The following is a 17,894-nucleotide window of genomic DNA, read 5'->3' as shown; positions in this document are numbered from 1 at the left end:
TGGTTTGTGTTCAATTTGAAAATCAAAGGGAATGAGCCGATCTAAACAACGCGTCAAACGGCTAAAAATCGTCTTGTTCTTTTTATTATTGCCGTTCAAAAGAAAAATTAACGATTTATGATTGGTCACAATTAAAAAACTCCGTCCCAATATATAATTCCGAAAATATTCAGCCCCCCACACGACTGCCAACATTTCCAATTCATTTGTTGAATACTTCTTTTCCGCTTCGTTAAGGTATCTTGAAGCGAACGAAATCGGTCTCCGCCCCTCCGGTCCTAATTGTTCAAGCACAGCACCGAGCCCGTTATGACTTGCGTCGCAAACGATCCGAATATCCTTATGGATGTCGAAATGTCGCAATTCGACAATGTTGGCACTTGGTTTTTTCAGATTTTGAAACGCATTTTTGCATTCAGAAGTCCAAATGTATTCATTACTTTTACTTAGTAATGGTCGCAACGGCACGGATGATTCAGCTAACGCTGGCCAATACTTGTGGAGACTATGTATTGACCCCATGAACGACTTGAGTTGAGTCAAAGTTCGCGGCGGCGTTAATGCTTCGATCGGTTTCTTGATCGCTTCCACTATCTGCGTCCCTATGTTGCATTGCCGTTGGATCTGCTTGCGCTGTTAAAACCTCCGCGGATGGTTGTATAATTCGTTTGACCGAAATAATAGGCAGATCGTCAGTGTCTTCCAAATCAGAACCACTGTTCTCAAATCGGCGGCCTCTTTTCTCTCGTTGTTGCTTCTGTGGAGCATTCCTCTTCGTCGCTCGCTCTTTAACTTCCCGCGGAGTTGGCGGTGGTACAATCGATTTTGATCCTGTTTTAATCTTCTTTGGCTTAGATTTTGTGGCCACCCCCGATTTCCTCAGCACAACCCCATTATTTAAAGTCAACGTATGAGCGCTTTCTGATTTAACCTTCGACTGAAGCTGTTTATACCTTTTGAGGTTGCGATTTCCACTTCGCTGGAGCAACAATCCAGAAGGTCCTGGTTGTCCACTGGGGCCCGCGGATTTCAAAATTGACGGATCGTCATCCTGGTTGGTTGACTGCTCATGGGTCAGTCGACGTGCGTGGCTCCTGTGGCTTATGTCAAACGCTAAGTCCGATCGTACGGCCCAGTTTGTGTCTGCAGGGTGTGGCATATCGTTGGCATTTGGGTGAGCGTTATCTAAACAAGCATTTTTCGTTTTTATATCCCGCGACCAATCCAGATTTTGCAAAGATGGTTTTTTTGTAAGGTTTCGTAAGACCGTGTTCGCTTCTCGTCCATGATGCGCCTCGAATGGCGAGATTTTTAAGGTTGCATTCTTTGAAAATCGGAGAGCGCCAAGGGCTCTTTCGATCATTTTTTCCAAGGGTTCGGGTTGTTTGTTTTTCTTGGACAAACGTCAGGATGGAATTTTTAAGACTACCTATGGCGCGCTCCACGCATCCAGTTGCCCGGTGATCATTAACAGGTGATTTTATTATCTCAATGCCCTCCCCATTACAGAATGCTTTAATTTCATTCAACATAAAACTTGTACCCTGATCCACGTGAATTTTCCTTGGCACTCCATGATTTGTTATATAGGTTTTCAAAATATATAGGAGAAAACCGATCAACCGCCACTAACGCATACTTCCGGGATTCATTTAAGTAGTTAATGGGCCCCCAAAAATCCAGTTGAACTGATTCATTTGGTTCCTCCGGTTCAGGTATATTTCCCAGCTGATTTTTTCTTAAGATCGTTTTTAAGTTCTTACCGGCGGCGGTGCATTCAGGAGTCCTCAGCTATTGAATCTATCGATCGGTAAATTTTACGGGTACCAAACATCTTTCGCCGCATCAAACATGTTGGAATTTCCGTGATGATATGCATGAATTCTATTGTTAATCGCAGTTTGTAAGTTCATAGGTATAACAAGTTAACAAATTGAGAATAATAACGATTCATAGCATTAATTTTGTCATGAATGTTAGGATCCTGAGTAACTATAAAGTCGCGAATTGCGCTCAACTGGGGGTCAGAAACATAATTGGACTCAATGAACTTTAGGTTAAACAACTCCGGTAATGAAGTGATTTTATTAACAATCTTGCAATTCCGAGGGATGATTGACACACATACTGAAGTTGGATCCACGGGTGGTATTGTTTCACCTTTGAATGCCGAGGGTAACGAGAGTGTGGTATTAGTCCGAACTGATTTGGTTTCTTTAGTAATAGCTTCCAAGGATACGGTGTTCTGGGGGTAATTCTTCAATTTCATCACTACTACTGTTTAGACTTGGGTGCTGCTGTATAAATTTCTGCCATTTCCTCATGTTTTTGTCCATTTCGAATCGAGATACTGAATTTTTAGATTTGTTCGGGAAATTTAAACAACTTTGTTTTGATTAAATAATAGCACCAACTAATTTTCCGCGTATTTTGCGTAGCCGTCGGTCCGAGCCATGTGTTCGATTCCCGCTCACATGGCTTTCCGCCCTCTACCGGTTCATTTCTTGACGAAACTTTCAATCTATTTATAGATTGATTACTTGCCGCTTTGATATGCGGTCCCTTGGATTTAAGATTGGATGATTTGTATCCCCTGGATGCATTGTTCTTATTGAATCCGAGAGCGGCACGAATTAAGTTGATCTTTGCCACAGTAAACATATTATCATATGTACTAATTGGCGTTGCGTCATTACATGGATGACGGGATAAATAATAATCTGCTAGCCCAATTTTCGCCCCTGGTTTGTGTTCAATTTGAAAATCAAAGGGAATGAGCCGATCTAAACAACGCGTCAAACGGCTAAAAATCGTCTTGTTCTTTTTATTATTGCCGTTCAAAAGAAGAATTAACGATTTATGATCGGTCACAATTAAAAAACTCCGTCCCAATATATAATTCCGAAAATATTCAGCCCCCCACACGACTGCCAACATTTCCAATTCATTTGTTGAATACTTCTTTTCCGCTTCGTTAAGGTATCTTGAAGCGAACGAAATCGGTCTCCGCCCCTCCGGTCCTAATTGTTCAAGCACAGCACCGAGCCCGTTATGACTTGCGTCGCAAACGATCCGAATATCCTTATGGATGTCGAAATGTCGCAATTCGACAATGTTGGCACTTGGTTTTTTCAGATTTTGAAACGCATTTTTGCATTCAGAAGTCCAAATGTATTCATTACTTTTACTTAGTAATGGTCGCAACGGCACGGATGATTCAGCTAACGCTGGCCAATACTTGTGGAGACTATGTATTGACCCCATGAACGACTTGAGTTGAGTCAAAGTTCGCGGCGGCGTTAATGCTTCGATCGGTTCGGTTTTCCGTACCAGGGGAGTTATTCCAGTTGATGTTATTTTGTGGCCTAGCCACTCGCAATCCCGTTGTGCGAACTTGCATTTTGATAGTTTTAGAGACATATTTTCCTGATCCAGTTTTTTAAGATTTTTCTCTACCGTTGCTATATGGTCGATCGCGGTTCCCTTGGATACAACCAAAATATCGTCGATGAACGCATGCGCCTGTGGATATTCCGCGAGAATGCAATCCATTGCGCGCTGAAATTCAGCTGGCATCGTAGTCAAACCATAGAATCCGGTCTTGAACCGGTACGTTCCCGTCGATCGACCTCCGATGAGAGAAAAATTACATTGTACACTCGTTTCAGCGCTTAGTTTCAGATTTAGATTTCAGATTTCTTTTGCTAATCATTTGTCCTACTGTGTCCATTAACTCTTCGATGTTCGGCATTTGGTATTTATTCTTATGCACATGTTTATTTAGTTCCCTGGACTCGAGCGCTAGTTTTACAGACCCATCCTTCTTTACCGTTATGACGATTGGGGACACAAAATATTTATCCGAGTCTTCCGTCAGTTTTTTCGATATGCCCTTGTTTCAGTAGTTTATCGATTTCAGTATCCACCTTTTCTTGCAAGGAAATGGGAACTCTTCGTCCCTTTTGTTGTACTGGGATGAGGTCTTCAAAAAATTCGGCTTGTGCTTTATAGTTTCTTATTTTTCCCACCCTATTGAAAAGGTTTGAAAACTGCTTACTGAAATAGGTTTGCCATGAGTCCAACTCCCCCTCTGGCACTGCTGGTTCCGGATCCACTTCATCGATGGACATTATTTGATCCCCTGGTGGTGATTGTTGCACTAACTGTAGTCCGAGCTGATGCATCAAGTCTCTTCCAATTATCGATTGGCGATTTCCTCCTATGACTTTTATTCTTGCATTTATCGCCCAGCCATTGGATTGTAACGTCACAGCCATCGCTCCAATCATCTGCAGTTCCCATAATCCCGAAATGTATTCTCCTCCTCCGAGAGGGTATCCAGTTTTATCCCCGAAGCTCGCAAGGTTTTTCTGAGTTCACCAATGGTGAACATCGAAATTGGAGATCCGCTATCAATTCAAACACGAGTAGACTTTCCATTTATTTTAAGCGGCAACTGAGCCCCAGCGACTTTCAATTCCGTGGATCGTTTATGTTTGATCGCCATTACCATATAATCTCCGTCTGAACTGCTGGAGTCCCACGAGTGCACCACTGGATTCTTGTTTACCCATCCAATGGAACTTGCATGCTGGGACGCTTCTTCGTCCGCTGAATTATCCAGGTGTGTCTCATCCACATTCTCACGTATCATCCCAACTGCTCCCCGTCCTCGCTGATTTCCGCGCTTCCCTCTGCAGGTACGTTCGTAATGTCCTATTTTATGACAAAAATTACACGTAACTTCCTTTGCCGGACATCTATCCAAGTGTTCTCTCGTAAAGTTTGGTTGATCGCAGTTGTAGCATCGATTGTTTTGGAACAAATTTCCACCTCGGTTCGAGCCTCGCCCTTGATATGAACCTCTGCCTCGCGCGCGATTATTGCGATATCCTCCACGGATCGTTCCCACTGGTTCGGATTTAATTTGAATCCCACCGCCTGAAGATGATCCTTGGGTTCCCGATGATCCCGTGGCGACATAGGATGTGGCATATTTGTTACCCCGCTCGTACGAAAGGGCTATCCGATAAACCTCCTCCGGTGTTTTTGTTGACATGCACAGTTCTTTTTGTGCTTCACGGTAATTCATATTGACAATGAATACATCCCTTAGTATTCGATCCTCCACGATCCTCCAATGTTCCAAAACTGCATCTCGCCGCCAATCCGCTCAGTACGGAATGGAATTGCTCCAAACTTTCATTAATAAATTGTTTCCGAGAGAGAAGCTGATATGTCTCGTATGTTTCATTCCTTTCCTTCTTAAATTCCGTTTCCAGTACGTCGATCATCCGTGGGTAACGAACCGTTGAGAGATCCAGATGTGGTCGTCTTTTGTGAAGTTCGTCTTGGCCCTTTTCTCCCAAGCACAAATACAAATTTGAGATCAGAACGTGTTCTGACTCCAGTCGATTCTTACCATCCACTTCCTCGGGCAAAGCGGTAACTTGAGCGGCAGTGAGAGTCGCTGCGTAATAATAATTCTTCGGATTAATTGAATGCTTAGCCACCATTCCCCATTGGAATCTGTTGATCCAGAATTCCCACATCATCGGTGGTTCAGTACACTTTGCTGGCCAAAATCCTGTAATGCCCAGTGGATTCTTCCCCCCACCTGAGACTGCTGACTGCGCCATGTTAAAAAGACTTGTTTTGCAGTATTTATTTCCAATAAAGATAATCAACTTGATCTTGCAAAGTTAACAATAAGAGTGGTTATCAATATTATCCAAGGGTGACAGACTGTTCCAAGGACAGCACCTGCTAATAGATTAATAAACACCACGAATGACAGTTGATTGACAGCTTGCAATTTGAACTAATTCAATTAACTTTTCAAACCGATTGAAGAATATCAATTAAACCAGAAGGTGTGGTAACCGAATATAAAGAAAAAGGAAATAACGAATACTTGTTTTTATTCGCTGAAAAAATTCAAGGAATAATCCGAGGGATGTCCCAGTGATACGAACCCCGGACCTATGGCACGTCAGGCCCACGTACTAACCACCAGGCTAAGTGTCCTGTATATTAGACAGAAACAAGTAGGATGTAAACAGCAAATAACAATCAGACATAATCGAACTCCACCGGTGGGATTGTTGTTTGATCTCTGTTCTCGATTACAAGATACTTGGGTAACACACAGGAAGGGTCGGTCAGGATAAATTGAAGGTTATTCGCATTTCATTATACTATCTATTTAATAAGTTTATCACAACAATTAGGCACGACAATTAGGCTAAATATGTTTGTCATAATCTAATTGGTCCGTTTGTAAATTTTCATAACAATCGAATAATGTGAACTAAACTTTTACTAGTCAAATTTTGCAGGTGGGGTAAAAGGAATAAGAGCCGAAGAAATGAGCCTCAATTTTGGCTTTGTCTCGGATTCGCTCTGCGACAAAGAGATTGTGAGTCTCACACACACAACTAACCTCTCAGCCACTGATGCTTAATAATTCACAAACAATAACCACGAAAAAAGCAGAGAACATATGCAATAAAATTTCAGATGCTAGAGCTCGTGATAATAGCAAAAAAGCCACCAAATAAGAGAACACGTTTAATGAACACTTTTATTTGCGAGTTAGGCTAGAAAAAAGAAGGTTCGTAGTAATACAGAGTACAATCAAGTGAATTATTTAAAACTTAATTCAGCATTATTTTACGTATTTGTTCTTAGGCCTTAACGAGGGACACACGAGCGCTTCTCCATCGCGAGCAGATAGTTATTTGATAAGTAAGTTTTTGCCCTCATGAATCAATGGCGTATATTTATTCAGCAGTTGGTTGCCCAAATGTGCACTCAGGTCTTTCTGATGAGAGGTCTATGTATCTTTCTCTTAAGAAAAGGAGTGAGGAGGAGGGGACGGGAATTAGTGACTAGACTGACCTGCACTCTCGGACTCCTTCTGACTCTTCTTCATGATCATGTACAGCTGTGCCACCTGGTATTCCTCCACACTCACAGGCAAACACACTCTGTACTCTATCAGTAACATCTTCTTCTTCTTCTGTCAATCACTATCACTACTCTGGTGTCATGTATACGTACGCGTCAATTACTGCAACATTAACAAAGCTAACGAATTGCTCGCTTTTTAAACGTTTAGTCTGTCAACATTTCTCCGGAAGAGACAATATGCCCCTATACGTTGAGCTACTGGGTCGGAAATTGGCGGCGTAGCTTAGCACCGTTACAATCAAATCGTCACATCAAAATCAAGCTGAGGATGACTTTGCCGAAATTTCATTACAATTGTTTTGAATCATTAGTTTCAATATCTGAAATATGGTAAAGAAAAATGACGAAACTGCTCAGATTAATCAGCATCAATAATGAACAGAAAAAAAATAATTCATTTTCATTTCAGATTATAGAACTTTTGGATCTCTTTAACCGTTTCCCGTTTTTGCAAAAGGGGGGAGATTCGTAACTAGTGAAATATATGCCAGAGGTAGCATATTCATAGAGTAATTTCAGCATGACGAACAGAAGGTGCACCTTATCTGAAATTACTCTATGAGTATGTTACCTCTGCCATATAACTCACTAGTTACGAATCTCCCCCCTTTTGTAAAAGGGGGAAATGGTTAAAGAGATCCAAAAGTTCTATAATCTGAGTCTGAAATAAAATGAAAAAGAATTTTTTTTCTGTTCATTTTTCGGTCGGATAGATTCGTGCAATTTCTTAGTCTAATACCAATTTTAATCTTACTCTTATATCTCCAAATCTCAATAAATCTAGTGTTTGCGAGTTAGTTCTTGGAGCTTGTCCAAAAGGAGAACAACTGTAGTATAAGATTTATTCAAATTGTTGTGGTGCTGAAACTACACGTAGTTTCAGCACTTACAACTGAGTGTCAATGTTAGTGATGGAATGTGATTGGTTACTTACTATTTTTTATAGGGATAGATTTATCAATAATTTAATTGGTTTATAAACACTAAGTTTAGAACTGGTTCCACCCATCCGGGGTTCAGAGAGTTTTTGTTTTTAATTGTTTATTGTAGTGAAGGACGGGTGAAGTATTTTTCTTTGAGAGGTTGGAGCAGTGACTTCGTGAAGAGGAGAGAGATGTAGATGTTAAAGTAGAGAGAGGAAGAACAGCTGTTCGTATTCCAAAGGAGGGTCTCGTTTGATCGTGGGTCGTCTTGGGTGATCGTGTCAAGACTTTAGATCGATGCGAAAATGTATCGGTTTCGTTAAGCTTAGAGCGAGACTACGTGCAAGATGAAGTTTTACCTTTCCGTGTGAAATGCCATGTGACTAGGATCGGTATGTGAGATCAACATAGAGTTGGCCATTGGTCTGTTTTAATGGTTTCCTTTGCTGTGATGTTAAGTCCATACTTTAAATCCTTTGAGGGTAGTGACTACAGCAATAAACCAATAGATTCGCCATTCCAGATTTGGAATGTAATCGAGTCTTCATCTCCTTTACTGCTCGTTCCTTCGGCTCTAAAAAATTTTTTAGATAACATTACATAGCATTTATATATCTACATCGTGTTAAAGAAGTCAATTTTTTAGTTATGATTTAGTATTAGTTGTTTTCGCAAAAGCGTTTTTATTTAGTTCAGTTATTTTAAAAAGTAGCTCACCCTAGAGCAACTCTCGTCAAAAATAGTGTGTGGCTCACAAAGCGTGGGTGTAGCGCGGTGGGTTAGGTCGGCTATAGAGCATGCTCAGGACGTCCCTCTGGTTGCTGAGGCAAGGAGTATACTTTTTATCGTCTCTTTGGGCAGTGTCTCACTTTGTGTTCAACCATTTAATTTATTTCCATCAGGTATTTTTCTCTTTTTTGTTTTGGCTATAACCTTTTCTCAGAAGTATTTTTTTGTGTGTTTTGGTTCTTATAAAACTTCAGGGTGAGTTAGTTTCAAAAAAAAATTCATCCAGATTTTATCTGGATTTAATCCAGTTTGGCTACCGTTGGACTTTCTTTTTTATTCATGCTATTAGTTTGTGTTATTGTGGCGTTAGCAAGCTGCGTTTGTTAGTTTAAGCTTACTCTTATAATTCCTTCCAACCGAGTTAAAGAAAGTTTGAAACGTGTGAAAACAAATTAGAGTTGTTATCAGTTATAATTGAAACTTGAAATTCATTTATTAAACTATTCTTCATGGGAGAGTTTGCGAGTTGGTGGAAAGAGCGTGTGAATTATGGGCAAGTTAAGACATATTTGAAAACTATAAAAGAAGCGTTGCAGAAAAAAATTAGTTTTCTTTTAATTTTTATGCAATTTTATAAGTTACTACTTTTATTATTTAAATTTTACTGCTGCTTTTATTTAAACTCACTGCTTTAAGAACTTACTTCACTTGTTAAATAGAGTTCTAAAAAATTGTAGAAAAATGATAATTTTTATTAAGGTTTTTGTTCTTTTTAGATGAAGGATCGGTGATATCTAAAAAAAAGTGAAAAACTATTTTAAAAAATGGTGAGTGTTTTTATATTTGTTAGTTGAAATATTTAATACATACTTATGAAGCGTTGTAATCATCAAAAAATCCATTGGGGAAATTAGTTCGGATTGTGTCGGATGATTTGATGAGTTCCGCAAGCATGCGGATGATGTTTTTAGTTTGAAGCAGAGAAGCTCCAGCGCTCTGATGGTCCTAAGTTCTTCGTTATCACGTGAGAATTCGTGCGATGTATTTTGAAGTAAGTTATACAATTTATGGTTATAAATAGTGTTATGGATATATTCTAGCATGGTGATCCTAATGGGCTGTCTATATTCGTGGGGGACAATTAGTGGGCGGGAGGCGTCAACATCAAAGGATTTGGTTAGTGGGCAGAATATATAGATTTGTCGAATGGGATCGTAATTATGAAGGATGCCGTGAAGATTAGTGTTGTTGATGCAGTAAGTGAAGTTTAAAAAGCAGGCAAAATATATTTTGAATTAATGAATATAAATTTGTGTTGTGGGTTTCGTGATGGTGTATTAGATGTATAGTGGTGTTGTATGAATTTGTATTAGGTGTATGTTTTGTGCGTAGCATAATTTCAAGTGAAAAGAGTAAGTCACGTTCCGTAGGTGTAGGGAAGTGAAAATTTGTGCAAAATCGTTGAATTTATTAAAGTATGATTCATATGCTTTAGTGTTTTTGAGTGCTGCAGCGATGATGTTGTCTTATTTCTTGCTAGTGCTGTCGATATTAAATTTATATTCGGATTTGATAAAAAAAATTTCGGTGAGTTGAGGGTATTTGCCAGAGTTGTCCTTATTAGGGGTGTTTTCCATGTAGCGTGTGATGGCGTGGTCATAATGATTTATGGAGAATCTGTTATCTCGTGGTCCTACTGTGACGAGTTGTTTCTCGTGGAAAGCGGTTGTTAGTTTGTGTAGTCGAGATTGGCATAATTCGTTATCTGCGGAGGTGTTGTATAACGGAAGGGCTAAATGATTAGTGAAGTGGTAGCATGAGGTCCATGAACGCTTGGGAAACAGGCTCTATTCATCAACGAAGTTCAGTTGGTTGTCGCTAGTGGTCAGGTAGTAAGCATAATGAGGGGAAATGGTAAGTTGTAAGCTTAAAATTCTTTGGTGTTAGTATGTTGTGGATGAAAGGAAAATAGTCGGGCTGATTGGGAGCGGCTGATTAGGAGTTGGGATTGTGCGTTGGGATGTTTACGTTTAAAAACTCTGAGGGCTCTGGCTTCTGTTACATTTGTGGATTGATTTGAGGATTCTGATGGTAAGATAGAGTGCAATAACTGGTGAATTGTTAGTGTTATAAAGTTGTTGTTGTAGTGTAATAAATTAACTAACTCGAGCTCTAACTGGTTCTCTGTTATGGGACTAGGTGTGTCTGGTTGATCGCTAGACGTCGGGGAAAGAAAAGGAGTGGCATCAGTATAGGAAGAGGGGCTGGAGAGGATTCTCGAGGAGTTGGTAAGGGATGGCTTGAAAAGGTGGCTGTGTAAAAGTAGACGGGATGGGTTCTGAGTCTTGGAATTCACCGAGATTATCTATATCGGAGTTGTTAAAGTTAGAATTAGTGTTAAAAACAGCTTGTGTCGAACCATCCGAATCCTTGCGCAATGAGTTAGTTGTAAAGGTGGGTTTTCCGGGACATGCAGCCCAATCGATAATAGAGAGGAGCACCCAGAAACATTCATGACGGTGACAACACAATGTAGCCACCCATAGGGAACATACGTTGTATCACCAACGCGCTGCACACAACAAACCACCGACTGACCCTTGCGATACCGACAAGCGATATCCACTCATAATATGACGCATCGAGTCAAACAGCTTTCCATATGTACCGGGCCCAGATGATACCTATGCCTCAAGCTGATCCGACCGAAGCCATCAAATGGGTCACTGAAGGACCCTATCTGACCATATAGGACTCCATGGAGACAACAGTTCTGGCAGAAGACCAGTACGCCAACTGCTTGCGTACCTCGACGTACCGGTTCTGTCATCAAACAATGGAGACAAACTTAGGATAATCATTATGTCTGGTAATGTTATACTTCCACTCCACAATGACAGCATTGACGGTATGCGAGACTGAAAAATATCTTCTCCCAACACCTAAAAAAGCGACCAACCTTGGATACGGAATCTGGCTAATCACTTCGGCCAGTGTTGCGTTCTCGTTACGGGAGTACAGTCTCGTTGAACTGAACACGCCCAAACGAGAAGACCACCGTGGCTGCAATATTTGCTTAATAACCATGGACTGTGGGACACAGCTAATAAGCAAATATCTAAAAACTAGACCTGATTTAGACAGCTGCGACAAAATCCCTGCAAAACGGATCAGCGTATCTCTACCGAACCCGTTAGCACATTTGATTTCAGAGCTACCAGACTAAGCAGACCTCCCATACTTCGAATCCAAAACAGACGCCGGAGTGAAACTACTCAGAGAAGTTAACGCGCAACTCATTGACAGTCCACACCTGACAAAAGTAGATCAGCTGAACGAAATAGCAAAGCTTATTGCACACAATATGCGACTGCTTAAACCTAGCCTTGTGGACAAGATGGAACAGTATGTTCCACTCAAACTGTCTCTGACATTGACCATAGTTGTGTTCTTCGGAAATTTACTGCTACATGCACTGGTGATGAATCTATATCACCGCTTTGCGATCTTTAGACGATTAACACCGAAATTTATGAAATCTGGCGATGGAAGAATCGAATTTAAACCCGTACTATCAGTATCTGCAGCTAATAGACAATAGTTTGTAGAACAGGGATCTAAGATCTGAGAGAAAAATATGGTACTTACTCAAGACGAAATCAACGGACACCAAATACCGAAAACATATTCGCGAAGGACCTCAACCTGTTCGTCTGCGGGAATATCTGGAAGAAGACCGGCCTCCACTATTGACATTAACAAAGATCGTGAGGAGAGCGTAACTCAAATTTGAGCAGTTAAAAGTGTAACTCATCTAATACACCCTCATTTTCATTCTGACTGACCGAGTGGCTTCCATTAAGCATATAACTTTGCTTCTCTTTAATAAGAGATTCTAATTGTAGCTTAAATACTGGGACAACCCTTTGCGTATATTTGTGTTCCGCTTTAATTTAGTTACAAATCTAATCTATTTAATCTAAAAAAAATATAGTGTGATGGTGCTATCACAACTTAAAATTTAAGAAACGTTCAAAGCATTATTGTTTAGAAAATTTAAAAGCAGTAAATTTAATCTAATAACCGCAGTAAACTTAATAAAGTGTACAGTTAATTTATTGATATATCCATATAACCACTTGTGCCTTTCCACAATTATAGCCGCCAGGGAAGAATAATTAAGTGTAGTTATGTAAGATAGTGCTAAACACCTATGTTAATTAATCTCGCTAAATTACATTAATAGGAGCGAATTAGACGCTTTATAGATTAAATTGTAAACTCATACTATGCCAATGACGAGATGTTAAAGTATATTTGCTCAAAGTAAACAATAAGGAGATCATTAGATCAGTAACAAAAGAGAGCCAGTAAAAATCGTAGCTCTAAAGAATTGAACTTTCAAAACTCACTTTATTCAATCTAAGAAAGAACGGGGTATCCATCACAAAGCGCATCCCTAAGCTGAAGATTCAAAAGCCTAGACCGCACATCCAACATACATACTTCAAACTTCATCACTCTAGAATACAAAGCAACACCTAACGCTCAATCAATAATTGCCAGTAACGGTATATTACACTGATTGTATAGGTTTGCAAAAAAAAGCGTTGTAACTATTTTAACATAAGCACACATGTACTTTATATCGCGAAACTATTCGATTGCAATTTGGTTCAAGTGGATTAGTATTTTGATCATGTGCAACTGATAAGAAATTTAATGGCCGTCATAAGTCACAATGTTTAAAGTAGTGTTTCAAACTAGCCATTTGTTTGAAAGCAAATTAGATATACATAAAATACCGTGCAATGCAACATAAATAACTTACAAACCCTACATTCCTTTACTGATAAGAAACTACAAAGGAGGAGGTCCCAATAATTCTAATTCTAGAAGACCAATCCCTATTTTAATCTCTTGAGGAATTTTCACAATTCATTTCATTTTCTTTTCAAAAGCGTTACGTTTATTTTCTTCTGACATTTCTTCAAAAATGCCTTGCTATATTTTTGCCGGATATGCTAATCATCAAAGAACCAATTTTTGAGAAAACGTTTATGATAATTTCGTTACAATAATTAACGAAAGGAAAGATAATAATTAAGGAAAGAATTTTTTATTCTGATGAGTGGACTTGTACGAATCATATCATGATAATCAAATTTTTTTTACACTTATTCAGTAAACTTTCCTTAAAGATGTCGAAGGAAGACGAAAAACTCAATATGATGTATTTGAGTTACCTTGTAAATTCTGGAAAATATAACTATCCAGACAAGTGTCTTGCTCTTCAGATTTATAATTCAACTTTGGCAAAATCAGTAGTAAATTTTTTGTATAATTACGATTGTCATGTTACTCCGATGTGTGAAAACCAGTTAGAATACTTTGAAGAAAAATGAATTTTTTGACCGTTTATGGGGAATGGGGCAGATTGAGTCACCATTATTAGTTACCCCGGAAGCTGATCCTTCTCCTGTAGTGTCACCGTGGCTTGATGAACCAGGTTGTTCAAATCCAACGCGCACCCTTGTAGCGACAGTGAGTAATCACTTGGAAAACTTAACTCCTTCTCTATGTCTTGCGCCAAAGAAAAAGCGAAAGCTTAAAACACTAGAAAAAGCTCAGGAAAAATTGTATCTTATTTAACTTTGAATCTGAGATTGATATTGTTTGACTTTCGTTTTTTGAATTTGTATGTATTTAAAATTGAAATTGAGAGTGAAATTTGCTAGCTTTCATTTGGTTTTATTGTGTGTAAACATCTTCTTAATTAAAGTTCTCTGCCTCTTAATGCTTCACTCGTCATGTTGCTCCAGGAAAAGGAGAGCATAATAAACGACTCTGTTAGTGATTGTTGGACAAGTCGTTTAGCAAAAAAAAACTTAATTTTTTAATTTTCGGAAAGTGGTCTGAAAATTTATCTCGTAAACTTGAGGATCTATAGTCTTTGAACTTCTGTACAAAAGTGATTAACTGGTTGAGAGAAGCATTTTCATGTCGCACAACTATGTTCAGACCGTCCATTGAAGAGATACAGACTTAACTTTTTGAAAAAGCCTCATCCTATGCCAATTTCCTTTCTTTTTGTTAAAAGGTCCGAATATAGGCTTCCGACTACTCATATAGCTGCTCTTACCGAGCTACGCGTTTTTTAGCCAAGGGTTCAGAAAAAATTTTGATAGCTATTTTTTTAATTGCTATTTTTTTATTAGTAAAGAAAATGGGATGTTTCTACTGGAAAAATGGTAGTAAAAAGAAGAACATCTATAGCAAAGAGCCTTAAATACAATCTTTAAGCAATTTCACGTAATTTGTCTTTTAAAAAATGACAAGATTTCTCATTAGTTTTGGAGGAAACACTAAAACCCTTACTCCGCCTTAAAACAACTAACCCACCATTGCTAATATAATGTAATTTTGATGACATATCCTAGGATAGATTCCAGTCTTACAGTTTCTTTAAATCCGGAGTTTTTCGAACCCTCTATATAGCAATATTGTATTCAGCAACCAAATTAGTCAATGTTGAAGCTTTATAGAAAAGTGATAGCAAACAACAATTAATTGACTTAACGAATCTATCTGTAATTGAATTTCAAATAAAAAAACTGGTGTTCAAACAAAGTACTAGCTTGTTTAGACATTCCATATAAGACTACATGCTCAGTACATATATTAAGACAGGCTCAGTTCAGATTCTAAATTTCGAAATATTCCCTACTTCGCGACGTACATTTTGAAACGTGAAACTCATAAACTAAAACGATTTTGAGAGCATTTCCGTGATCACGTAACTCAGATTGTGATCTTTTGTAAAAATGTCTGAGTATTTCACGTTATTCAACCTATGACAACCAATAGTATTTCAGCAGGTACATTAAGGCGGATAATTTGAATATATTTCGAATTTTGGCGGGAGTGTTAATTCAAATTCAAAATTGCGCGTCCGAAACACAAACCGTTTTGTCTACAATTTTTAGATGAACAGTTATGTTTTCCTAATTTCTGTTGTATATGATTATAAGTTGAGATCGCTCGAATCTACTTCTAGTAATCAATTGCTTAACAAATTTAAAAAAAAACTCAAATGCAATTTTCGTTCATTGACATATGCAAACAAGAGCAATAGCATTCGCCATGAGAGTGAAAAACATTTTGTTGAAGGCCTGATTATTTATCGATGCATGGAGTGCTCATTCACAGCTCAAATGCTATCAAATTTACAAAAACATTCTTCACACTCATGGTTAACTTTGAGGTGTTTGTGACTATTGTCATTTGGGCTTTCATTCCCCAAAAAACTTATCAACTCATTTACTAGCAACCCATGGTCTACCTGTTCTGAGAGCTGCCTCTGCTGACTTAGCTCTTACAAGTGCCGCTGGTGATGCTCCTCTGTGATAAGCGTGCTGCTGATGGAGACGAAATCAACGTCACAAGTCTTCAAAAAAGTGAGTCTGTTTTTTTTTGGTATTCTTGAGACATACCTGATTGGCGGGAACCAACCAACGGATGAAAATCAGTCGAATGATCTTTTGCAATTTATGCGAGACAAAAAGATCAAATTCAAAAACTCATAATGGAACGTGTTGCAGAAGGAGCTAGAAAAGTTCAGTTCAGCGCTAATTTGGGTTTGATAAAACCCAGAGCAATAATCGATTCTAGTAATATCGAACCCGAAGAACGGATTGACATTTATGCAAACTTCGACATGAAACTATTGGTGAGCTTGGGATTAGAAGATGACGAGTTTTTTGAAATGGTCGAAAAAATGCAAGCAGTTTTGGAGACTTTTGCATCCTATGGAAGCGGTTGGGTTTTGCAACACGTAATTCAAGTTTTTGTTAAACTTGCAAAGTTTTCTCCAATCCATGAATCATTTTATAAGGACTTGCCTTTTCGAATTGGAGAATCCCAGAATTTGATAAAAATTAGAAATCACGACGATCATAATTTTTTCGATCTTTGCTTTACGGGTGCTTATAATCTGAAGCATGGCATTAGCCTACTTCTGACTGATCAACAAAAATTAAAACCAGCAGCTGCGCCAACACAGCCTGATACATACCCAAGGTACTTTTGATTTGCCCATGAGTTTCGCATCAATTGGAAACTTGGAACAACTCAACCATGTGCGGGTAAATGTGTTCCAGTACCAAAAGGGAGACTTGTTGCTTATGTGTATATCAAAACGACCCAACAGTGATAGCAACACTGAATTTCAGATATTTGACATGGATCTACTTCTCTTGTACGAGCCTGCAAAGTATCACTATGTACTTATAACCGATTTGCGAAAAATTCATCTGAAATCAAAGGATATAGACATCGCCCATGCAAGTACTTATGTAGAAACTGTTATCACATTAGCTGGAGAGAAAAAGCTCATGAGCAACGCATCCAGTCTTGTAAGGATCATGAACTTTACCCTAGTAGTCATGCCTTTAGCAGAAAAAGGTAGCAACCGATACGAGTTGAAACACATTCAGGCCTTGTGGTTTGTACCAATTGTAATTTACTTCGACTTTGAATCTTTTTTAAAACCTGTACATACTTGCCCTGATAATCATCAGCGATTATCAACCCGAGTTGTACAAAAATATCAAGCTCGTGGATACTCATTGGCTGTAATTGACCACGGAAACTCACATCCCTACTTCTTTGACTATGACAGCTCTGATCAATGAATGAAAAAGTTTCTCAACCAGTTGCGTCAATTAGCAGAGAGATATATGATCAAAAGCGACGATTTACTCATTTCCTTGTAAGTCAGGAATTGTTGAACAAAGCAAACACATCAACATGTTGGATTTGCTGTATACATTTTACCAATGAGCACCAAAAATGTCTTGACCTGTCATTTTTCTGGAAAGTTTCTGGGATGGTCACATGAAAAATGCCACCTAGCAAGACGAACTGTGAATTTTACTCCAGTCATTGGACATAACATCCAGAACTATGATCTTCACCACATTTTTCTAGCATTTCATGAATGCGAGCCAACCAGTACAATGAGTGTTATACCCAGCATCGACAAAAAATATATATCGTTAAGCATTGGAGTCCTAATTAAAACTATAAAAAGGAAGAAAAGAGCTGATCAAAAGTTTCCGAGAACCTCAGATTCCTTGACTCCTGCAAGTTCTTAAATTCTTCCTTGCTAAAATTGGTTGATAATCTACCAGTGCAAAAAATGTCGATTTTGAACGAGTATTTTGCAAACGAGACGAAAAAGCCACGATGTCTGATACGACAAAAAGCTTT

At 38.8% G+C, this 17,894-nt stretch overlaps 2 protein-coding genes across 3 annotated transcripts in view; both read right to left on the bottom strand.

The window, feature by feature from the left end:
- The window catches only part of LOC134853936 (protein retinal degeneration B-like), a 78,336-nt gene extending 71,048 nt beyond the window's left edge, over positions 1 to 7,288 (bottom strand). For both annotated transcript variants that reach the window (XM_063869924.1, XM_063869925.1), the window contains exon 1: positions 6,901 to 7,288. In XM_063869924.1, the coding sequence (XP_063725994.1) occupies positions 6,901 to 7,009 (109 nt within the window). In that variant the 5' untranslated portion in view covers positions 7,010 to 7,288. The remainder of the gene's footprint in view (positions 1 to 6,900) is intronic.
- Positions 7,289 to 7,800: 512 nt separating this feature from the next.
- Positions 7,801 to 17,894, bottom strand: part of LOC134853937 (uncharacterized) — an 82,244-nt gene continuing 72,150 nt past the window's right edge. Inside the window, exon 2 of the mRNA XM_063869926.1 lies at positions 7,801 to 8,469. The gene's annotated coding sequence lies outside the window, so the exon portion shown is untranslated. The remainder of the gene's footprint in view (positions 8,470 to 17,894) is intronic.

Source organism: Symsagittifera roscoffensis, chromosome 9 (assembly GCF_963678635.1).
Source record: "Symsagittifera roscoffensis chromosome 9, txSymRosc1.1, whole genome shotgun sequence".
NCBI classification, from domain to species: Eukaryota; Metazoa; Xenacoelomorpha; order Acoela; family Convolutidae; genus Symsagittifera; species Symsagittifera roscoffensis.
Note: the sequence above shows the minus strand (reverse complement) of the source record. Positions and strands in the feature narration are given on the sequence as shown.